The 25,259-nt window shown below is 37.7% G+C and overlaps 1 protein-coding gene across 9 annotated transcripts in view; it reads left to right on the top strand.

The window, feature by feature from the left end:
* CPEB3 (cytoplasmic polyadenylation element binding protein 3) overlaps nucleotides 1-25,259 on the top strand; it is an 80,434-nt gene that overhangs the window by 36,840 nt on the left and 18,335 nt on the right. For 6 of the 9 annotated variants that reach the window (XM_054637162.2, XM_077183054.1, XM_077183053.1 and 3 more), the window contains exons 4-7: nucleotides 2,373-2,429; nucleotides 11,907-11,930; nucleotides 16,408-16,575; nucleotides 18,354-18,443. In XM_054637162.2, the coding sequence (XP_054493137.2) occupies nucleotides 2,373-2,429; nucleotides 11,907-11,930; nucleotides 16,408-16,575; nucleotides 18,354-18,443 (339 nt within the window). The remainder of the gene's footprint in view (nucleotides 1-2,372; nucleotides 2,430-11,906; nucleotides 11,931-16,407; nucleotides 16,576-18,353; nucleotides 18,444-25,259) is intronic. The other 3 variants (XM_054637165.2, XM_077183055.1, XM_077183050.1) reach the window with 1 other exon arrangement.

The following is a 25,259-nucleotide window of genomic DNA, read 5'->3' as shown; positions in this document are numbered from 1 at the left end:
AAATTGGTTATTTTCCAGTTTTCATTTACGTGTTTCACCTCCACAGGTCTTTGAAAGTACATATTCTTAATTATATTTCACAGTTCTACATTGCACCTTTAAATTAAAAAATTATAATTTCCTTTCTGTGCTCTCTTGTTGTTCCTTAGATAATTATGCAGTTTTGTAATCTACAGATGGCCTGTTTTTTCAATTGAATAATTTGCTTCAAGCAACAAAATATTAAAACATTATAACCAATATGAAAGGCTGTATAATTGTTCACAATTAATTTGTTGTCTCATGACTGGTATATTGCCAGTCTCTTTAGAATGCTTTTGGTACAGGTGTGTTTTGAAAGGATTCCATTAATCTGTTTCTGTGGAGTTGCACGAGGGAGCTCTGAAGATGTACAGAATTATCCTGCAGGCTGGCTTAGCTCAGTGGGAGAACATGTCCTTCTGCTTGTGCTGCTCTGTATTTTCTGCTCCTCTCAAAAGATAGCTGACAAGAACTGTTTAAAAATAGCAGGCCAAGGGCAGGTGACAAAATGTCACACAAGCAGCACCTGGTCCAGTGACAGCCTGGAGGGAGGAAAAAACCAAACCCAGATGTCACAGATAGGATTCTATTTCTGAAGTCGGTTGAACAGCAGAATTTCAGCTTCAGCAGAGGAAAAGAGAAGGAGCCATCCAAGCATTATGCATTCAAATTTTACTCTATTTTTTCATAGTTTTTTTTTCCTTCTATTCCAAGTATTAATTTTAAAGTACAAATTAGTACAGACACCTTTTCTCTTTACAAGTAATACCTGTACCCTCACACTCATTAATGCACTGGTAAGGAAAAGGGGATTAATGTTCATCTGGAGATGTCTGACGTATTCTAGCAAAGGTTATACTGGATGAAATAATAGCAGCTTTAATGTTTCTGCAGTGCCAGATTAATGTGAAAATATGTATAGGAGAATTATGTCTGTAATTAGGAAATGTGAAGTGGTTAATGAAGATCATCTCTTTAAGAAGCTTTGCTCAAGGAGTTGGAAAGTAAAAATGGAAATTCTATTTACCTTGTTCCTCACTTCTTTCTGGAGGTGCTCTTTGCTTCCTAGCCTTATTGTGGTGTCATTTTTTTCTAAAAGGAGAAAACTTCAATGTGAAGAAAAGATTGATTTACTTTTCTTAACCTGCTTATGACTTAGTTTCAGAAGTGTATTGAAACTTCATGCTGCATCTGTTCAGAAAGAATATTCATTACAGCACAGCAGTTTCTGTGACTGGAAATAGAAAGTTTTAATTATCAATAGGAACTAAAAATGTTGGAGAGGATTGGCTTTAGTTCTGCTTTGCCAGAGTTTGTTAAAATTAGGGTTTGCAGAAGTGCAGGAACATAACCATTATATTGGTTTTCAGTGTGGTGAGTGGATCTTGAGCACCCATATTTGAGTGTCCATGTAGTGAAGAAATGTAAAATGACCTCTTCCTTAACTCCCAAAGTTAGCCACAGACCTAGAGATAGGAGAAGCCTATGAAATGGAATTCCATTATATACAGGAAGTTACTTACAATACTTATTTGAAATAAATTTTTACCTGACCATAATTATCCTCTTACATCTTTTTCTAAGTAAGGACCAGTACAAATTACAGCTTGTAGATTTTCTTGGGTGGTTTGATTTAAAAAGGCCTATGCCAAAGTGTCTTCAGGGTGAGATTTAATACTTCAGCTCAGTTTAAAAGCATCCAAAATGAATCTGAACAGCACTACTGCTGTTAGCTCATTTTTTGCTCTAACAGTAAAAGTAGATTTATCTGCACTGAGTCTCCTTTAGGTCAAGAATATCTATTTTTCAAAGTACATATGAATGTACTGCTTGAGAACAATATTCCTTCCAGCCCAATGTCTTATTTCAAATGGTAGGTGATGGGAGAGTCTTAGGGAAGGATGCAAAACCAGGGTAAGAACTCCCTCTCCAACTATCTATTAACTTGAAAGCTAAAGGTGCTGCATCTAGTATGAAAAAGAATGATTTATTTTTACCAATTAAGTGGAGTTTTGTAATGCTGTACTCGTTATTGGAAGCCAACTATAAATGATGTAACTGCAGCAAGGCTGAACTTGAGGCCTTGTTTTGAAAGGGTAAGCATAATGCTTTCTTACTGCAAAGTAAAGGAATGTATGAAAATAATTGTTTCATTGTTTATGTTTTAAGTACATAATACTGAAGGTACTGTGGTGTTAAATATTTTGAATGTGCATTCTTGGGAAGTTGTCTTCAATTGGTAGAAGATTCAGCTACCCTGACTGTTCATTCCCTTTAGAAATTTTTCATATTAATGAATTGAATTCAGTTTGAAATAAAAACATTGAAAATAGCTTTTACTTACATTGCAGGGCGTATGGGAATAAACTTCCATCATCCAGGAACAGACAATATTATGGCTCTTAACAGTAAGTAGTTGATGTCTAGTGGTTTATATTGCCATGTAGAATATTATTTCTTACATCTACTGTGTGTGTAGCTGTACAGTCAGACATAAATATGTGTAATGTTTGCATAGAAGTTCATGTTCACTCTCTGAGAATGTTTTTCATAAGTCAATCACCTCTGATTCTTTATATTAACTTTGTAATGGCTTTATGTGTTTCACTGCAAGCTTCATATTGCCTGCTATGGAGAATATTACAGAACAGTCTCTCTTGTTCCTTCTTTTGTGGGTGTGTATGTGTGTTAAAGCTGTAATTTTGATTTCTGATATCTCTCCAGACATATTTCTTCCTGTTGGGATGAGCTGTTACAAGTTTTGCATACAATTACATGGACTGATGGTGTTTGCCTTGTTGGTTTCCATTATGTAGATGGGAATTGGGAGAATGTTTAGACATCTAAATAATGAGGAAAACTGCACTTCACTGAGAGATTATTGGGGGTTTTTTTCTGTCAGGAAATAAAAGTAAGATTAAAAGTCCAGTCATGAACATATAGACTCAAAAAACCTGGCAGAATGGATGTGGAAGACAGTTCCTGTGTGGGGAGGGTGGGGGACAGGGTGTGAGGCAGCACCAGCAGAATGCTGAACTGAACTGTGCAAATCAAAGCAGATATTTGTCTGTCTAATCCTGAGAAATGCTGACTCTTTTGAAATGTCCACTTTTGTTTACAGTGTTGACTTAGACATTTTAGGAGTACTTACAAACTTCTCTAAAGTTTTTGCCTTTGCACTGTCTATGTAGGTTAGACTGTGCATAGCTGAAAACTGCAGGGGTTTTTTGTGTAGTACCAAGCAAAGAATAATTTATAGATGTGAAGAACCAAAAATTTGCAATAGATAAGATGCAAGGTGTTTAACATTTGGCTTTAAAGGCCAGCTTTTGAAAACTGTGACTTTGCTTGTCCTCTTCTTAGTTTTACACAGCTAATGGTGAGGTGATATTTTGGGGAGTTTTTGTTGTCACAGTTAGCATATACACCCCCTTTCCTTATGGCACATGAAATTATGGGAAATCAAATAATTAACTAGGAGAAACGTTTTGTTTAATTAAAGAGATTATTAAAAGAGAAAGCTGTTCATGCCTCTCTGTGTAAATAAGGTCTACACAGTTCAGGTGTCAGGTGTTTGACATGAATTCTAGTCTCAGAATGTATTTGTTGTTCTACAGTGTCCATTTCAAAAAGTTAACTGCAATAGAAATAGATTTGTGAAGATGGGATACTATGATTGAATTTTGAATTACCTTTAAAAATTGACAGTTATGATGAAATACATAGTAGCATTTCTTACAAAGTCTAACAGATTTTTGAAAGATGGGAATGAAAAACTGAAACAAGTTTTACTATTTTGGAATAACTTGCTTTTATCTTAAATGAATGTTGTGTTTTATTCTGATTCCTTTTTGATGAAAATAATGAAAAAAGCTATTTTCCTGTCTAATTTCTTTGAACTTTTTACAACAACTGTATACTCTAATAGTTTATAAAAAACATTCATCTTTTGTAGCTATAGTCCTGTTGCATGGTGAACATATCAGCATAGCTAACTGAGGGACCAAAGCTATATATATATGTATGCATTTGCACTATTTAGATATTATTGGTTTATTCAAATATTAACTGTTTAAAGACTTAAATAAGCATGGAATCATAAATATGCAATTTATGCAAAATTAAATTAAGCACAACACCCCAGTCTGAATAAGTTCCCTTATATTTTTCCTCTTCTGCAACTCTTTTCCCTTCCTTTCTCTACTAGGCAAGGCCACACCATTTTTGGCCATCAATGAGAGCCCTTAGCTAGAATTATTGTACTGTGAAACCTGTTGGGTTTTACTTTCAAATCTTTGAAGAGCTGAGAATAAAAGCAAATATTCAAGTACAAAAGCTTAAAAATTACTTTCTGTGATTGAAATCCTTTTTTGTATGTAGCTAAACTTGAAAAATTTAGAACTAGGTAATTCCTATGTCATTCATTACCTTTTCCCTGTAATGGGGAAATATACCAAGGAAAATTTAGTTCAAGAAGAAACATTCTTTTATGTGCTGGAATGGCTGTGATTTGGGTTAAAAAAATTAAATAAGTCAAATAAAAATTCCCAAAAGATACTTCATCACAGTATTTTTTTTGAATAATTTTGAGAACTCATGTAATTTCTTTAAATCATAATACTTGTCATATCTATGTTTAATTTCTGTGAAACCAAACACTCTGCTGAGTCTGCAAATCCAACCTTCCCATTCTATTTAAATGCATTGCTTCATAAGCATTTTTCTCTTTTCCTGTGAAGACATAGTAATAATCTTTAAGATTTATTACTCAGAGCTCAATTTCACACTGACAATGTAGGCAATCTTTTGAAGGTGGAATAGAACATGTGCTCATGCCGAGAGCAATGCAAAACTTCACATGCTGTAGGGAGAGGGGAAGATTTTGGGGGATGTTTGTCTCCAGCTCCTCGTCCTCTGTGGCAGCACTTCTGACTGTGCTTCAGCTGTCGTTCCTGTTTGCTCATTCCAGCCTTTGGGAACTGGGCATTTTCCTGCCTGCCTGTCTTGAGCTGCTGTCTGTGGGTGTTGGAGGGCATTGTTTGCTGTGAGGTGCTGCTTAGCTGGCAGCACAGGGGGAGCATGCCACCACCATTCTGTTCATTGTGCAAGGCTAAATCATCACTAGCTGAAAACACTGAGTTCTGAAATAATGAAATTCATGGGGTAAAAGAGATTACTTTCAAATGTGTAATTATTATGAATCTCTTAGTGTCATTAGTGGCATTATGCTTGTGTACATACAGAGTTGAACATGTGTATAAACATGTTATGTTATAAATGCTCTGGAAGTTTAGAATTAGGCTTCTGTAGAGGAATGCAATGCTCAAATATTCAGAGAGATCCAAGCACAATCCTAAAGAACAGCTAAACAAAAGGAAGATGCAAATATTAGATTGGAAGCATTTTTGAAGGGGAAGTGGTATAGCTTTTGTCTGTACTAGATCTAAATGGAATTTCTCAAATTGAAATAGTGTTTAGAATCAATTAGTGACATAAGGTAATTTTTTAGTTCATACTGGGCTAAACAGTGCAAGAATTTTTATAAACTTTCATCTACAGCGCCTTATTAAATAATTGATACTGTAATTTGTAGGGGAAATGTGGAATAAATTTAACTCAAGCTGTCCTCCATCCTTTCTCTTGCTAATATCCAATACCATTTGTAGCCATACATTTCTGCAGCCATTGCTTCTCTTGAGTATATGCTCCTTTCTGATTAGCTGAGCAATCAGGACTGAGTGATCAGCATGAATGCATAGTCAGCTCCATGGCAGGTGGTGAGCTGTCTTTAGGGCTTCTTGGGAACTCCAGAAAGCCTCAGTGACTTCAGTGGGAGAGAAGTGTGGCAGGTGAAAAAGGAAGATGGGAATAAATGAGGGTGTGTGATCTCTATAAAGAAGCACTGAAGGGTTGTGCTGGGATCCCTAACAATCTTCTGTAAAATAAATGTAGTCTAAAGGTAGTTAAATGAAACCCCTTTGTGAAATGCTGGAATTTGTTTTTTGTAAAGCTCCTCTGCACAGTGACTTTGCAGTCCTGTTGGGCTACAAATGTTCCATCTGCTTCCACTGTTCATTCTTGTCTCATACAAAAATGTGTCATCTGTGAGGTCTGGTACTATTTGCTCTCTGACTGTCTTTTCTTTTCATTAGTGTAATTTAGTTCTATTTATTCAGAGTAAAATAATTTGAAAAAGACATTAAGGAAAGGATTTGGGGCACTTTTTTAGATGTCTGTGTTAAGATTTTGGTTTTGTTTTATTAGTCCTATTTATGTGGGGAAGTTGTCATGCCATAACAGGAAATGTAATGCCAACAAAACCATTTCATTTTTTATTTTCGTGTTTCTGTTGTTTTTAAAATTGCCTTGTCTCCTTAAGAGCTATTGTACTTAGCTCTTCCTGATGTGCTGTTTTCAAACACATATAGTGTTTAGATGTAAAAGTTGCTGAAGTAGCATTTTATATTTGAAAGTTTTGCCAGTGCTACTGTTATACCTTGAAATAAACTGCTCCAAATTGAAAGCTTCTTGAATTACTTTTGTCTTGCAAGATCTTCGGTTGGCAGTTTAACAGCTAATAAAAGCTTTCTTTTTGTAGTGGTGATATTCTGGGAAAATGTGTGACTAAATTCCAAGAGGCATCAATCTCATCTAATAGTTTAGCTCTTGCCTGTAGGAATTTGCTGAGCTCTTTAGCCCCGTTGCCAGGTTGGGTTACTAATGTGTCACCATCTTAATAGCATATTTAGAATAACAGAGAGGAATAAAAAACACTGAGAAAACTTACAAGGTTTGCAAAACTAGTCCTGATTTAGTTGTGAGGAGATCTGAGTGAATACAAGTGGAGGGAGAACATGTCTGCTGTGAAGTGTGAGCTAGCAAAGCCAGCGGGGTTCAGAGGAGCCCCAGAGTGTGGGAGCTGTCACTTTGCACATCACCTTGTGAGGTTTTTCAGAAGCAGCTGTACAAGCATTTGCTATTGATGCTGCCTTGCAGGCTGTGAGGTGGGCTTGCTGATATCTCAAAGTCCCTTCTATACCTATTGAAATTTTAAAAAGGGTAAAGGGGAAGCAGGGGAGCAATAGTAAGTACATGCTTGTTCTTCTTTCTTCCTTTCAGTTTTTTGTATTGGCATCTGCACTTCCAGAGATCCAGTCTGGCTGTTACTGAAGGCAGTATCTCTTATCAGTGGCTGCTAAAGGCTTTTTCTAGCAGAGGAAGTTGTCTTAAGTTGTCTTCCTTTTAATCCAGCTTGGTAGCTCTTTAATGCCTTCTTGTTTGTTTGTTTGTTTGTTTGTTTGTTTTCCCCACTGCTTTTCCTGCCTCACCACCTCACCAATGTGCTTTCCTTTCATCTTTGTGATCCTCTCTATTGTGGGTTAGTGCCATCTGTTTCCTCTGAATTTTAAGACTTGCCAGGCTACTCCAAGAGCATTAGATATGATGCTAGAAGAGATGAAGCAGCCTGGCTGTTAAAAATGTGAGTTTTATTGGTAACATATTTTTTAAACTAAAATGAAAAGATGAAAATAGATAAACCTTCCCTCTTGCACAGTTGCTTGGCTGCTTGTATGCCTTGGGAAAGGACACCTAAGCTGCTTTTGGATATTGAATGCAGTTCATGTGTTTGATCAAGTGTTTGAGGCCCAGTGTGTGGGACTTAGCTGCATACAGCTTACACGTAGCTTGTGATTTTCTGGTGATGAGATTCTGTTGTATATGTTAAAAGGGAGGTTGCTGCAACACTTGTATTGTTAATATTGGAAAAAAATCGACTGTAAGGGACTGTTGAGGTTCATATAACCAAATCATTGTAGTGCCCATCTGCACATCCAGATGTGCAGATCTATTAATGGAAGTTGAGAACCACCTTTTGAACCACTCGTAGATGAGAGTCCATCTTTGCAATTCTTCTGGATGATCCCTCTGTAGCAGAAAAACACATTGCATAATTATACTTGATTCTGTCACCTTCCCTCAGTTCATGAATGCATTTCCCTGGTATTTTAATTCACTTGTAAACTTCCAGATCCTAAGAACTTCAGAGACCCTCTGTTCAAAAGCAAAAGCTTGACATATTTTCCTTTCTGATCTTAGAAAATCATTGCATAACTCCTAATGTCCTAAAGCAAGTATTGTTCTGAACTGCTGACTGCTTCAAGAATACAAATGAGTGTTCCAAGCTAGAAATAAGATTCTGGTACCTTATAAATCAAGGAGGTTCCCAGTCTTGTCAAATAAACTTTCCTTTAGCCAGTATAGCTCCAAAATTTCTAGTCTGAAAATGCTGAACTCTTTTTTTTTTCATAGAGGTAATGCTATTTTACATCAATTTAACATGTGTCTTCAAGATTTCTTTGAAGTGTGCATCTTTGATATTGTGGCCACATAACTGCATGAACAAGATAAATACCAGAAGTGAAGAAATAATGTTCTTAAAAATCTGAAAATACTCCCTATTAAGTCTTCCATAAAATATGATAATACAAATAAATGTTGTTGCCTATTTCTAAATTTGAAATTACATGATCAAATTAATTTTAAGTTACGATATGGAGAGCATGTAGATCTAGTCCTTTTGAGTTAATATTTTATGGATTCACAAATTTATTGTTTCCTAGGACTGCTAATTATTTGATACAAATACAAGGTTCAGTTTCAGTCCCACATTATAATAAAAGAGTAAAAAAATCCCAGAAAAGTTCTTTTTCATCAGTTTCATGTAGCCTTGAGATGCAGTTAAAATTTGAGTGAGTTTTGATTTACTGCAACAATGGGCAGTCTTAGCTGCAGGCTTTGGGGAATTCCAAAGCATTAACACTGAGTTTCCTTGATTGCATTACAAGATTTGAGGTTTGGGGAGTTTGTTGTGCTGGTTTGTTAAAAGATTAAAGTTCTGTCCTTCATGATAGAGTTTCATGTTCATAAAAATAGGATTTGCTTCTGGGAGGAGGGGAGTTAATAGTTTCAGGAGAGTTATCAGTGGCTGAAAAAGAATCCTGTTCCTTTGCATTTGAGGCCATGCAATTTGGGACACAGCAGTTATGTAACTTTGTACCTGACAGTTACAGAACATTGCTAAGGATGGACAAACACCAAGGCAGGGATGATCCTGCTGTGAGCTGCACAATCCATCCATGCACTTTTTACATGGGAAAATGTGCTCATCCCCCCTAAAGCACCTGGGTTTGCCTTAATATTAATGATCCAGGACATACCTAGGAAAGAATCATTTGTGCTGAATTTAGAAGCATTCCAGGAGATGGCTTTCTGTGCAGAAGGACATTTATATGTGGCACCAAAACCAGGACATGGGGAGCAGATGCATTAGTGGGGGTACAGTTTAAGGAGCTCCCAGTTGCTTTTTGTCTCCTGTTGGACAAGAAGAGAAAGTAACTTCATGAGCACAGCTCTGGTAATTTCATTGTTTGTAATAGTGCAGTACTCTTATTTTCTTGCAAATGTCTTCATTCAAGAATAATTTCTAAATTGTTTACTTTCTAAAGTATTTACTCAAACTGGAGGCATTATGAAATTCACCTGATGAACTATTCCTGCTATTTAATCTGTTGTGCTGTGAATTTTGACTTGTGAGCAAGATGGGTATTTTTTATTTAACTTGTTTCAAGTGACACATTCAAACTTCACATCCTGAGAAAGCAACATAATAAAATGTGCATTGACATTCTGAAGTTGTCATGCTGAATAACTCAGCTTCTTGGAAAAAATTAACATTTTAATCTAAATACTAGCTACAACTGAGATAATTTTCAAATTGTGTGTATATGTATACAAAATATAATCAATAAGGGTGAAACTTCACCTTCTTTGAGTATTTAAATATGATGCAGTTTTTTTAAATCAGCAAAAACTGACTTGCTTGTCTTCCTGTTTAAGTGAATTGCACCATTTTGCCCCTGGAATTTACAGGCAAATATATCTTCAGGGAGTTTCAGTAACTTTTATGTACTTAAAGATTGTGTGTGAATGCAAATATAGGATAATAGTATTATTCTGCAGTGCTGTATTGCATATAAGTGTTATAATATATGAGTAGCAGTAGGGCATTCTAAAATTTACAAAAGCCTGTGGTAGATTTCTGCCATCATATACTGATCTTGATCAGAGCCTAAAAGTTTACATTAAGCACATAAAGCTTTGTTTTCTTCAGAAGAAACACAAGAGTCTCTTCCATCTCATACTGAAATAATGCTTCTCTATTTAATTTTTAGATTGGTAACATTCTGAGAAAACTCTTTCAGATGAATTGCTCTCAGAATGTGTCCATAACTATACCTTGAAACATGCTTTTTTTGGGAATGTGGGCATTCATCAGGACCACCTATATTTAAATAGGAGAATTAATGCTAGAATGAGTAACCAGGGTCCTCCCTCTACGACACAAGCTTTCATCTGTACATTATTAACAAATCACCAATATACAAAAAATCAAACAAGCAGAGTATTAAGACTTGCTACAAGAGATCTGGCCATGATTCTTTGCCATCATAATAACTAATAAAATAGAGCAAGAACTAGAAAGCAGGAGGACTAATTCTATTCTTGCTGCAAAGCCAGCTCTGGTGTTAATTCTCAGTATTGCCTGCTATGCAAGAAGCAGAGTCTCTCTCAGGCCTTACCAACCACCTCCCTGTGGCTGAGTAGCTGTTCACACAAACAGCCCCTGCTGTCTTCATGTTAAACATAAATTGCAAAGCAATTCATCATAGACCTTGAAATTTTTTAATCCCCCCAATGACATACTCGTGTAGTTGCCTTTTGTGCCCTCATTGATAGTGGAATAAAAGGTGTAGGGGCATGGTGTTTCTTCAGGGCAGGAGGAAGAAGCTGCTGGGGTAGAGAGAGGTCCCTGTGCTGAAGGAGGGCGAGCCTTGCTCTGGGCAGCCCCAGGGCCCCTCGGGCCAAAGAAAAGCAGCCAGGGAATGCTGGGGGGTCTGGTGGGACACTGGGTGTGTAGGGCAGGACTGCAAGGCACTGCTCAGAAATAAGAGAAGGGCTTGGGAAGGAGCAGGAACACTGAGAGTGTTACAATGAGGAGAGAATGAAACAAAGCAAAGCTCTGTTGCCTCTTACCTAAGCTCGCCTCTGTTGAAAAACCCGCTTGGTCCCCAGCCTTCCACGTTTGATTACCATGGGAGGATAGATGGCTTTTGTCATCCATCAGAGATCCTGTGTAGAAGACATGTGTTTTCCAGATTACTTTCTGTTTTCTAAAACTTCAGATCAAAAATTCTGGGTTTTGCATTTGCCACTACATCACAAAATACAGTTCTAAAGTTGTCCAACATTGTGGATTCGCCATTGATGCATGTCTCATTGAAATGCTGTGTTAATTCTGGTAGTTATGAAAGCATTTTGTCAATCCAGTTTTATTCATCTGAAGGTACTGGCTACTGAGTTTATATTGTATTAATAGGATTTTAGTATTTACATATGGTTAATTATTTAAATTGAAACATAATTGGAAAATATGTTTTCCACAACTATTTAATAAAATGCAAACCTGGTTCTTTTAATTAGAATTACTGTTGATGATGTTTATTGCCACTTAAAACCATAATCCTAAATTATTATTTTATAATACTGTCCTATATGCCTGATTTTTTTAATACCTTTGCCCTTTGCTATGTAGAAAACTTGCACAGCAGGTATGTTTGGTTATTTTTTTCCTTCCCTGGCTGTATCATCCTCAACTTTTTTTCTTGTCTTGGATTGTTTGAATTTCATCCTGCACTTTTAAATGTCTTTTCCTTCTTTATGGTGGGAGGGGAAAAAGAGAAGAGGTAGAAGCTACATTCTCATTGCTTTTGGAGCTAAATCTAATGACAGCTGTACCCACAATTTTCTTCTGTGTTTACATGCAGCCAGGAGCTATGGGCGGAGAAGAGGTAAAAGTATTTACTAAATGTTTTGTTTGCTGAATAGTGGGAGAAATAAATATTTAGTTTTCTTGTGGTAAGATGATGTTACCAATTTTAACATTATTTAGTTGATCAATTGCTTTGTATAAATCAATCTCATATTCTTCCTTTGCAAACCAGCTCCCTTTTAACAGCATCTTAAAGCAGTGATGATCCTGAGCTGATAACTTCAAGTGTTGCTATTACTAGAGAACTGGAGGATGGCTGAATGTAAAGATTCTCATGATGTGTATTTGTGACTTGAAATGCACAGTGTTCCAAAAAAAGATTGGGTTTGGGTTTATGTTTGGTGTTTGTTTGTTTTTTAGGAGACCAATATTTAACTTCTGCATTGAACATTTGAAAATGACTTTTTTTCTTACATGAAACAGCTTTTGCTGAATATTAGACTTCATTACATTGAATTGCCTCAGATAGAACATGTGTGAATAACAATGCTAGTAACTGTCCTCAACAGTGAATATTGATAATAATTTTTAAAAGATACAGTATTTGAGCACATTTTAACAGTATTTCATCACAGACAACCCTTAAAACATAAAAGAAAACGGAAAATATTTTATAAATGTACAGTGCTACATATCAGTTTATTCTGACAGATGAAGGAACAAGGACAATAGCAAGTCCAACAACTGAGCAAGTCACTAATGCAGCTTACATTTATGTCCTGTGCTGGAGCTTACACAGACTGGTTGTTACTGAGAAAATAACAGTGAAAATGGCAGCTTTTAACAATTACATTTAGATAGTGCCATCTGCATGGGGTACTTTAGCATTAAACTTAATTTTAGCTTGCCTTCCATGAAGCTCTCTGCCAGCTAGGCAGGTGACATTGCCCCCTTTTCCAAATGTAGAATTTGCATCACATTTGTGAAGAGCCTTAGAGACAGATGTATGCATCACACAAACCAATATGTCTAAGGGCTTTTGTCATTTGTATGGGTTGAGGTGGTAGGCTGTACAGGCCATACTAACATGGTTTGTAATACAGAATTTGCTCTGATTTTGTTCAAAGCTGACACATTTTAGTGTTCATTTGATAGCTAAATCTGAAACAAAGATTCAGATTTTCCTCACAAACTTACTCTCTGTGAACATGAACGCTGTTTAATTTTATTTTAAGATTGTGGCAGGTGTTTCCAGATTGATCAAATGGCACCAAAGTAGGAAAGGAGGTAGGAATCAGTTGGATACTATGAATTACTGGCAACTCCTGTTTACTTGTAGAAGCAAAATACAATAATGCAGAAGTAATTGTGATGAATATAATTTAGGCTGATTTATATAAATATTAGTGAAGACAAAACAGGGCAAACAAGTTCTGAATGTGCTGGCTTTTCAGATTTTTTTCTCACTACCAAGAAACATGTTTCATTACACAAGACTTGTTTCCTGTGTGAAATGCAGGCTTTTCCATACTAACAAGTAGATCTGTGTGTGTGTTTCTTGTCATTAATGTTAGGGATTTTGACTTGCCTCATTCATTTTAAAGTCTGTGATGTTCATGCTTTATCATTACCTTGACTTTTATAATGTTGGTTTTGAGCTTCCTTAACCTTAAGCATGAAATTCTACAACAGTCTGTTAAAAAATGTGTTGGTTATCAAATATTCTCATATATCACTCTCTATTATTGCTTTTAACATTTGCATTGGGATAATATGCAGAGTAACCACAGGCAAGTCTGTGCAAGGAATCATTTTATGTTTGTTATACTTGGCTATTTTAATTAGTGTTTGATTCTGTCATTGATTCTGTCTTCTTCTGCAATGAGAAGAACTTTTGTCAGACATTTCTTGAGGCTTGCCATAAACTCTCAGTTCCCTACTTGATTCTCTCTTTCCTTTGAGAAAAGAGATGAGCACTTCTTTGTAGGTATCATGCTATGAGCTGTTGAGTCATGTTCTTGGTACCTTGTTTTTTAACTTTTACAACCAGTTTTTCAGGTACAGATATAAGCACCACTGTGAGAAATCAGCCCAAATTATTTTGCTACACTGACAACTCAGAGATGCCCAGGGAGGGGTACAGGAGTATGTTACAAAAAAGGTGCATTTAGTGATGCTTTCCCATACTGTTCTCCCAGAAATTTGCCCAGGGGGTCTCTTGAGGTGATGTTTTAATATTTATTGCCTTAGATTGCATTTTTCTCTTGTTCTTACTCATTCCCTTTTCTAAGCCTACATCCATTTTTAAACATCCCAAAAAGTCTGTAGCAAGGGTTTCCAAAGTTTGCTTTCAGCCTTGGCATGTACTGATTGTGTTCAATGCAGTTCATTTTTCCCTTACCAGAGAAGACTGTGAAGAGTCATTCCCTATTCCCTTGTCTGTATGCTTTCCATTATTTTAAATGTATTCTTCTTACATTCAGCTCTATACTTCACTTAGCTATAAACTTATAGAACATCATTTGCATTTATTTAAGGTGAGTGTGATGCCTGCAGACTGCCAAGTGTCTGGCATGGTGATTAGAGGTGATACCTTGCTTTCTAAGTTGCTGTGAATTTTTATTATTTCCTTCAGAACTCAGTCTTCTCTGCAGATCTGTGTTTTAGTTGAACACCTTGTTATTAATTTGATAGGTCATCTTCCACTAATGGCTCACGTTAGTTGTTTGTTTGTTTTTACAAGAAGGTCGGTTCATGGGCAGGAATTAAAAGATGAATTATCTCTCCAGTAATGTCAATCTCTGAGACATTTTCACTTTTCCAGTTTTTCAATGAGTATTCTGATTTGATATTTTTACACAGTTGTAGTATTCTTCATTATTTTTTCTCTCATGCAACTGTTCTCTTTTATTTTGAAATGCATATGTTTATACATATGCATGACGTGTTTGTCCATTAATGGAATATTCATCAAAAGTCTTTTGTGTTTTATGCTCTGAACCCACCATTTCTGACAACAAGTCTTTGAAAGGTAGCAGCTCTACATCCTTCTCTGATTTTGGCATTTACCCTATTTTTTATGTTGATGTGTAAATGCATGGTAGGATTTTTACTTCAGTGGATTTTTGTGTCTCTAATCTCTTCCATTGTTTAACATTCAATATATTATTTTTAATCAACACTTTTCTGGTGCCTGATGTTTGTAATTAAAAATCAGGCAGATGTTGTGTGTCAGTGACTTTCCTGACTTTATTAGCTTGTTTTTCCTACACAGGATTACTGTTTCTTTTTTTAATCTGTCTTTTGCTTCTGGAGCCAATTACTGATATTTTCAGTGTATATGTTTTTCTGACTGCTGTCCCTCTGTCTTGATTTTTCTCCTTGCCCCTGTTTTTATGTCCTTCACTTCCTCTGCTGTTAATACCAGTATGGTATTAAACTGTAGGTCTTGCTGTGTCAATTTCATGTGATTCATTACCTTTGAATTTAATTATGTGCACTTACAAAAGTATAAATACATTTATATTTGTAATCAACCCTCGTATAAACTGTTTGTATCAATTAATTATAATTCCATCCCTGGGAGAAATCCTCCATGATATGAGGGGACAAGTAGCCTTTTCAGAGTTGAGGTGTGGTTCTTATTTATACATCTCCCTATGTTGCAGGATGTATTCACTCAAGTACAGGGAATTGTTAAATTCCAAAGTTGGCAAGTGTTGCTTATATGCAGTCTTTGAATATTTTTTCTCTTCCTTGTTAATAAATCTGTTCTTAAGATAATGTGTTAGTAGCAGAAACAAGTTGCTATTGCATCAGATGGTTACAAATAAATTCTTTACTTTTCATTAACAAACTGAGTAGCAGCCATTTATGTTGATTTTGCCTGTTCATGACTGAAAGGATATTTTAACTCAGTAACAAACAGGCTGACAGGCTGTTCTAGCTAACACTGTTTTGCTTCACATGCAAGTTCTTTGTGGTTTATTTAACAAGATTTTGTTTCTTGTTCACTGAATCTCTTCACTTCCTGTTTAGTATCCACAATGCAAAGCTTTTCCATGTTTATTTTGCTGTTTGCCCCCCTACTGAGTGTGGGCCTGTGTTCCATGGAGGTGGAAGTGCTGCAGCCCTTGCTGTCAGGATCCTGTACAGCACTCAGAGGACTGTCCTGCTCTGCAGTGCAGTGGCCTGAGGGATCTTGAGATCATTCCTTCAAGATCTGTTATGGAAGGTGTAAATCTTTAACTGGTTTGAAATGTAAATCTTGCAAAGGTTATTTCTATAGCTGTGACACATAATTTCATCAGATAACATTTCTATCCATTTGCAAGGGTTTGTTTTAAAGCTAAATTGGGTTTATTGTCTTGTAAGGGTAATCCAGTCTTGGAAAAATAGAAACAATACTAATGAACATGAATTGGAAAACTGACCACCTAGCTGGGTCCTTTAGTGCAAGTTCTGTTAAAGTAAAACAGCAAAAGAAAGTTTTTTACTGAAATATTTCATTCTCCAGGAAATAGCATTAACTGTAGATCCTACAAAATCTGTTCCAGGTCGGTCTTCACTGTTTCCTTTTGAGGATGGCTTCCTAGATGACAGCCATGGGGATCAGTCACTGTCCTCGGGCCTCAGCTCTCCGACACGCTGCCAAAACGGGGAACGAGTGGAGCGCTACTCTAGAAAGGTGTTTGTTGGAGGGCTCCCTCCTGACATTGATGAAGGTACTGTGAACCACTTGCATTGCTGACACATGGGAATTGGCTTTCATATCATTACTATTAAAAAGGTGGGATTTTCATAGAGGCAAATGAATTTTTCCAGGCGTGTCTCTTGTAGTGCTTGTGGCAGTGCTTAGAACAAACACTCCCTGCCACCCCTGCAGCACCCAAGCGTTTACCTGGTGTTCTTGTGTACTGCAGATCAGAAGTGGCTGCCTAGCAGCTCTTCTGATCTGCATGTCTCCCACGACTGTCAAGTGGGAAAGCTGAAAAAGGGAACTTAGTGGGTACTGTCTCTCCTCTGTAGTCTTTTCCTATTCTTGGATGTGGTTGACTTTAAAGACTTTCTTAATGCAGTCCTTACCAAAATACTGTGGGCTTTAAATAATCAGCTCTTATACCCAGCATGTATCTAGAGTTCAGATGATAAATATAGGGTAATAATAGGGTTTCAAAGTAATGACCTACCCAGCAAGGATGGCCAGAGTTTTTCTCAATCATTATCTGCTCTACTTGCATGTGTCCCCATAAACTCTTACTCCCAAACTAAAATCATGACAATTTTTGGTATATTTTTCATGGCTGGAATATAGCTGGAATCCACCACTGTCTAGCTTCAATGAGCATACACAGGGAATGTGAGGATGCCCTGTAATGAAATGAGGGAGATCTCTAATCTACTAATCTGAAGCCTAAACCATGTACAGTTTTTAATGAAGAAATAGCATGAGTTGCCAGTCTGTTTACAAGCACCTCAAATGCAGTTCCCACGTCACACCAAGAGTTGCAGGGCTGTTGTATGGGGTCTGGTGGGTAATCTGGATTTGCAGCTGTAAGAGGCAGCAGCCCAACAGGGACGACTGATGTACACATTGCTGGGACACTCAGAGTCAAAATACATGCCCAGTCTGTCCTGTGAGGGAGTAACATGGTGACCTGGGAGCTGTCACCTGCTTTCCTGAGAGGTCTCCTTCAGTAACCCTTTATCCTTCAGCTCTTCAGGTACACAACCTGTGTGTTCTGTCTCCAGATGCTTGAAATTCTGGCATGCAATTTATGGGGTCAGAGAAACTGGACACATCTCAAACAGCAATCCAGAAACTGTAAAACCCCACTGCCTTTTCTCCTGATGGCTTGTTCTGATCTACCTAAGATCACATTAAACTAATTCTTTCTTTAAAGTACATTTAAAAATGTATTGAGAAAATAAGATTTTTTCAAAAAGAAGTTTAAATACTTTTTTCTGAAGGATTTGCATATAAAACAAAATTGTCCTATAGGATAGCTCTTGATGTGTGTTACATGGTTGTCCCAAGTTGATGCTTAAAAAGTGAAGAAAAAACTTGGTAATTCAAGGCAGATTTCCTGAAGCGCCTGAGGAAGGTGAAATGCCCACAGTGGCATGACCTGCTGCAGCCTTTCTAGGGCAGGCTGCAAGGAGCAGCCCTGCTGACATGGAGCTCCTCCATCAGTCCCATGTGGCTGCATCTGACCCTGCTTTGTGGCTATAATTAGAAACAGACCGCAGCTGAAGCCTGTTCACTTCTGATAGATCATGTTTGCATTTAATCCTGCTGCAGACTTCCACCAGTGGAATGTAAAATCACTTTTTTAAGCAGCCATGTACAGCACAGAGATGAAATAATATTTAGGCATTTGCTATGGAGATCATTGCAGTTTTCACTGTTCTTGTTTTGTTTTGTTTTTTAAGTAAGACCTTTTTACCTTGCCACTGTCAGTTTTTATGTTCTCTCTAAGGTGCCTCATTCATTTTTTTGTAGATGAGATCACTGCCAGCTTTCGTAGGTTTGGACCTCTTGTGGTGGACTGGCCTCACAAAGCTGAAAGCAAGTCATATTTTCCACCTAAAGGTAATTGGTTTAAAATACATTTAAGAGGGCTGTTCTGGTAAAAGGAAATTACATCTGCCATGTGGTAAAGCAAAGTTTTGACTCTTTATGGTGAATTTTCTATCTTTCATCAAGCGTATTTTCAGCCATTGTCCTGATGGGAAAAAATTCACAATTTGGTAATTGAAACATGCTCCTCTGTGTGTACTTCTTCAGCCCACCTTGAACCCTTGAATTATGCCTTCAACTTTGTACCAGCAGTAGGTAGAATGCAAGCTGCAGAAATTTCATAGCTGATTTTGTTGTGGTTTGCACGTTGCCAAACCCAGGGGAGGAAGTGCCTTGGATTGGGTCATTGGGTTGGGTGTGCAGTGTTTTGCAGGGAGGTGACTCCAGTGTGAGCTGTGACCCAGGGGCTCTGGTCCTGCTCCACATCAGGGCTCCCTGGGTGCTGGAGCACAGAGCAGGCTCTGCCCAGAGGGCACCCAGGGTGGGCCAGAGTGTGAGCAGGTGGGGCAGCCTCTGATCAGGCAGCACAACCTTGTGCACTCCTGCTTTGGGTGAGAGACAGCAGCTGCTGGGAAATCTCTTTGGGAGGGTAACTTGGCTAAATCAAACTGCTCTTGCTGTGCCCTGCTCTCTGATTTTGTGCAATACCTTCTGCTCTCTTTCACACGTGCCTCTTGCATGTAGTTCCTGAGTTCACTCCTGATCTGAAACAGTAGCAGGAAGTTGTACACAAAATTTCTGGTCTATATGCAAAGAGCAATTAAGAGCTTCCAGGGTCATTTCTCATTGACCCTGGAAGCTCTTAATTGCTCATTAAGGCCACTGATTATTTTGGCAGAACAATGGGCTGCTCAGTCAGTGAACTAGCTAATCCTGAAATATTTTGATATAGTTTGACTGTAAAAACACACAAATAAAAGCCAACTTAATTTATTTGGAAGCTTAATTGCTGGAGGCAAAATAACACTGTGACAAATACTTGCCCTGTGAACAGTATTTGGGACACTTAAAATCAGAAGAGAAGCCCATACATGCTTCCTCTTTCCTGTTCATTCTCACCACTCAGCCTTGCTGTCAGCAGTTATGCAGCATCTGTTCTTGAATTTAAAAACAAATCAAACAGCCCTAAAAACAACAAAAAACACCCCAAACCCCAACCCCCCTGCAATATTCCTAAGGACAGTTGCTAAAATATATGCTTTTCCCTTTTTATGTTATTTTTAAAGATCTCTGGGGTCTTTCTGGCTAGTGAATTCTAATTGTGCCTTCACTTAGAAGTTTGGGGTTTTTTTAAGTAGAAAAGCCAGCTTCTCCTTGTCCTTATAATCTCTTAGTATTATCTCCTTGTTTCCCTTTTTTATTTTTTTCCTGTTATTAATTCAATAAGTAACTATTTGTTGAATTAACATGGGACTTCGAATTTTGATTTAGTTCTCTATCTGACTGTGGACTAGTTATGCCTTGACAAACCTGTAAAATGTTTTTGAGTAAGATCTATTTTAGCAGAAGACAAGGGAATGCAGCCTCACTTCTATTTTTGTCACAATTCTAATATAGGAAACAGCTTTCAAAGCCCCTGCCAGTTGCCCTGAACGTCTGTCTGAAAGTGCTAAACAACAGTCAATCCCAACTGTTCCAGATTTATTTATATCTGACTTCTTAGTTATCAGTCAGGGCTGCAGCATCAGACATCCTGCATGCCTGGCTCTGACATTCACTTACAGTCATGGTGAGCTCCCTAGGTCAAATGCACTTGATTTACTATGATCCCACACAGGCAGCACCTACACAGAAGACAGAATATTATTTCCAGGAGTCAGAGGGTAAAGTTTGAATGTCTAATTTTTTTTCACAGCTTTTTGGTATTTTTTTTTTTCAATGAAGAGTACTTGCTTTTCAAAGTTAATATGGAATCATTTTCAGAAGTACCACAATAAAATGTCTCCAAAGCTCATTTTGATCAGAAGTTCCTTCAGACCTAAAATTTAAGTTGGTGGGCTTTGGTTTTGGATTTTTTTGTTTTTGTTTTACTTTTTTATTTTAAGCTGTTTTGGTGCATTATTGGACATTCCCTTAAAAGTACAAACAGAGATATTTGCAATTATGCTTGGTGCAAAATTCAGTGAGACTTATTCCACTGTCAAGTACTCATGAATTCAAATGTTTTCTCCCTTCATTTTTCTAGATGTCCTGTCTTCCATGTTGCATTGCTAGTCTGTAAATTTTCTGATGTTTTGAATATGAGTCTTTCAAATGGAAAACATGTCCAAAAAAACAAAGGACAAATGAAATTATGGAGGGGAGAGCTGGGGTTTCTATGCTAGCAATCTTGAAAGAAAACAAGAAAAATGAATTGTTGGAGTGAAGTGGGCATGATGCAGAGGCTACTCACACATTGATAAAGCCTGACCTTCAAGGCTTCTCCCAGCTCCTTGAATGTGCCCCAGAGGCAGTAAAATTGAGCCCTGCTCTTTCTGAACATATGTCATCATCTCCAGATGGACTTCAGTGTCCTTTTGATGGATGGCCTTTTCCATTGCTGGAGGGCCAGATCATTGGGCAGTGTCTGGTCTTCCAGCAAGGTTCAGGATTTTTGTCTGTTTGCTTTGGTAAGTGTTCACTGAGAGCTTTGGGGCAGACAACATCAGTAGGTGATGCCATGGGCCAGCACAGGCAGTGAAGTTTTATGCTGCTGCTGCTTCACATCAGGGTTTTCTGTCCTCAGTTGCATCCAGGTGATGCAACATCCCCTGCAGTCCCAAATGAATCATTACAGATTTTCAGTATCTACTTGGTGGTATAATTTATTGAATTTTGGAATGTTTGCTATGCTGGTGCAATACATGAATTCCCTGTAGTCAGCCTGTATTAGGAGCACTCTGCTGATATTCTTAGGACTAGGAAGAGAAGGCTGCAGAAACCATTAGCCATGGCTAATCTGATCAAGCATGAAATCTGAAAGATTAAAATGTTGCTCACAGTCTAGTGACCTCCACCAGCACCCACCACCCCCCTGAGGGCTTTATCTGGTTAGTTTAGTGAGTGAGTCAGGCCATAGATGTGTAGCCAGTTCCAGCAAGCCTTATTAGCTAATTTATTAGTTGTTGGTGGTAAGCTATTTTATTAGCTTAGCTGCAGTGGCATTGTAAGCTATCACTGGGACCAGTTGGAGTCCAGAAACATTCCTGCAGCGCTGAGCTTGAACAAAGGTTTGCCTGGATTTGGCATCTTGAGCAGGATGGTGTCACCACAGGTCTGCTTGGGCACTATAGCTCAGATTTAGTGCTGGGCCTGATGGACATAAATGTTTGTGTGTGAAATGATGCTGAGCTGGGGTCTCCAGCATGGTGAGTAACACCAGGCTTATCCCAGGGTGAGCTTAACAGTGCCATTGTGGCTCTTGGGGGATGGCACAGCAACACAGATGTATCTGCAGCACGTTCCTCAAGCACATCATTGCTATCTGTATATTCCAGGTTTTCCTGTTTTCCCAGATACTCTAGGGGTTTGTTGCCCTTACTGAATATTGCCTGATGTCACAGAATACACTGATTAATGTTTGTGAAAGCAGTCTGCCTTTGTCAGCTTTTGAGTTTTGGGCGTTGTAACAGCAAACCCAAAATCATTCTCTAGATCAAGCACAAGTTACCTTACCTTGGGTGCCCGTGAGTTCCATATTTAGGTTGCTGAGAGAACAGGGATGCTCTTGTCACTGAAAGTGAATATTGTGCACTTGGGTGAGAGAAGCTGCCAACAGCTGACAATGTGTGCAAGAGGCTCCTATTTCTAGTTCTGAGCATCTGCATTGTTGCCTTAACATTTCTTTTTACCTCTCCTGTGCATTGTAAGCTTAGCACCATGTTTGTATGTTTGTGTCATGCATGAGATGGTTTTTAATGCTTTGCCTCTGAATAAGGCTAATTCATTCCCATTGCCTGAGAAGTCTTTGGATTACTTCCTTTGGCATCTGTTTGGATATGTTACTGACTGAACTGGCAAAATTATAAATGCCATGTGTTGGTCTTGGGTAAGCAGATGCCCAGTTCATAATGTGTTTACTTGGCTTTCACCCCAGAATTTGGGAATTAAATGTGGTTTTTGGTTAAGTATCTTTTGAGTACCTATGAGACACTGAGAAATAAAGAAATATGAATTAAAGGATGCTGTCAAAAGTAGTTGCACATTACCATGTCACAGTCTATTTATCTCTGGCAAAATCCAGATAATTCATGTTTTATTTAAATATAAATTGATGGGGTTTTCACTTATTTGCTGGTGTGCTGAGTTAAGCAATGCTTATGCTAACTACAGTAATTTTTTTTCTTTCCTTTTTTTTAATTAAACAGATGGTGCCAACTGTTTCAAAAACATTTTTTTCAGTTGTTTTTTCTTTAACAGATTGCTAGCTTTAAAACAACTTTTTAAAAACTCTTTACTGGTTTTTCCTTGTGATAACTATGATTTTTCTAGTAATCACTTAGAACTGCACCATGTGTTTTAAAATGCCAAAAAATATGCAAAAAATTCCTTTTTTTTTTCATTTAGAAAGATTGATGTTTGGATAGAGATGAGAATTAGAGTTAGAAAATGAAGCATGGCAGAGCTTGAAGATAGGATTGGTTTGGAATGGGAGGAATGCTTTGGCTTTACAGTTGATTCAGATGTATGATGCAGCAGTCTGATCCTTTTGTGTTTTCCCTGTTCTTCAGTTTGTTATGCTGTTATCTGATAAAATTAAGCCCATTTGTTCCTACTGCTCCATAAGGGTCACTAGGGTGAGGGAGATCTCATGAAAACAAAACACTGTAAGCAAGGTTGCACAAAGAAATATGAAATTGTTCTCATGCTTTAATTTAAAAACAATTGGTGGACAGACAGTGTGAGCCTCTCTGATTCTCTCCCAAGTACTGTTTAGATGAGAACACTGTTGTTGTAGTCTTTTGACTGATCTTGATTTCATGGATGAAGACCATTTCCATGGTTAATTCCATTGCCACTGCAGAGGCAGTTGTAGTTTCTGCCAGAGGAACAAGAGTGAACAGTTGCAAAGGTAAAGTATGGAATCATAATTCCAATTTCATTAGTTATATTCACAAGAAGGTATTAGGTCTGTGCAAGGTCTGTGCAAATACAGCACTCTGTTCTTGAAAACAGCCTGCTTTGGCTTAACTGATCACATATGATACCAGCACAGTCCAGCATGAAATGCCAAGCTAATTTTTGTATTTAAAAAACTGAAGTCAGAGATGACAATATTGGTTAGAATGGAAACTGACTTTCCCTATCCAGAATTACATTGTGTGGCAGAGAGTGATTCTGGGAGGGTTTTTAGAGGTTTTTTTATATTCCAACACAGGGCCTGTGTGCAGTGTCAGTCGTTGTACCCCCTGACATCTGAGGCCATGTCTGTAATTTGTAGTCCCTGTGTCTTCCCACAGCAGGGCAGCATCATCCCAAATCAATGCAAGTCACAAAATATGTGGTGGCAAAATGCAGTACTCATGTGCTCTTGTGTAGCTGTGTGACTTTAGCATGCTTTACAGAGAATTTTCTTGAAGGTTTTTGGTGACTTTTGTTTGAGCCTCCCTTTTTTAAGCTCTTAACACTGTTTCCTGTCTTGTCCTAAATGTTTGAGGATTCTAGGTGGTGTACTGATAATGATGATTTTTTAATGTCTGTCTTTGAGACTGCTGTGCCAGGTACCTAAGAGCATTCAAGGAGCTTGCTTCATGTAAAAGAATTTCTGTTCTCTAAAATGATGCCACTTGCAACTTCTTTTTCTAGAGGAAAATAAGAATCTGGTGAAGCAAAATCCAAAAGTATTTTTGAGCCATCCAAGCCTAGGCAGAACAAATCTGATTCTGAAGTAGCATTGCAGGATTATTCTCTCCCAGCTTTCATGTTGCTTTCAACAGATCCTACTTTCTTTCAGAATTGCTGGGTTGCTATAGAAGAAGCCACAATTTTTAACAAGCATTTAACCCTTTTTCAATAATTTGAACATATCAAAGTATATAAAAAGTTTTCCATGTTTATCTATAGAGGTAGTCAGACCACTTTTGTCAAATGGAAGGAGTTAAATATTTGTCTTATTCTCATTAACCTCTCCAAAAACCCAAGTAGATTTTACTGTGGGCTGTACATGTCACCCCTCCCCAATACTATTTTTATTAAATGTCACCTTTTCTTTTGGTTTATAAATGGAGATACATGAATTGATCTGTAAGTATTATGGGCTTCAGGATAAAAGCTGTCCTTTGAATAGTGTTTAAGTTGAGGACTTAGTATTATTTTGTGCTTTGTAGTAACTTTTGCTATCTTGTTTTGCTAATAATTTAGGAAGCACTAAATTATCCTTTCAAATCATTGAAATGTGTTGAAAGGGTTGTTGCAGGTGGTGGTGCAGAGACAGACTCTGTACTACCACTGCAGCATATTCATTGTTCTGATGGCCATCTAAGAAGTAAGTTGTTCCCTACTCCCACCCCCAATCAGCTGTAATTATTTAATGCATTAAAAACTTTAAGTCTTTAATTAAAGTCCTACAGGCATTACATGTATAAAATTATGTATTTGGTTCCTAGGATCACTTCAGTGATTCTATCCTTAAAATAATGATGCAGTAATCTAAAATTGGTGCAAGATCATTGGAATACACACATCCTAAATTTATCAAAGGTAATACCCCTAATTATACTTGTGTCCTCTCAAATCAGAGGTTAGGACTGGCAGTGTGAGTATTTCAGGGGCTGGATGTGCTGTGGCTGCCTCTGCCCAAGGCACTGCATCTGCCTCTCTCTGGGCTCAGAGCTGCTGTTTCCCTCAGCT

Source organism: Agelaius phoeniceus, chromosome 9, assembly GCF_051311805.1.
Source record: "Agelaius phoeniceus isolate bAgePho1 chromosome 9, bAgePho1.hap1, whole genome shotgun sequence".
Lineage (NCBI taxonomy): Eukaryota > Metazoa > Chordata > Aves > Passeriformes > Icteridae > Agelaius > Agelaius phoeniceus.
The sequence above is the reverse complement of the archived record's forward strand: the minus strand, read 5'-3'. Positions and strand labels throughout refer to the sequence as shown.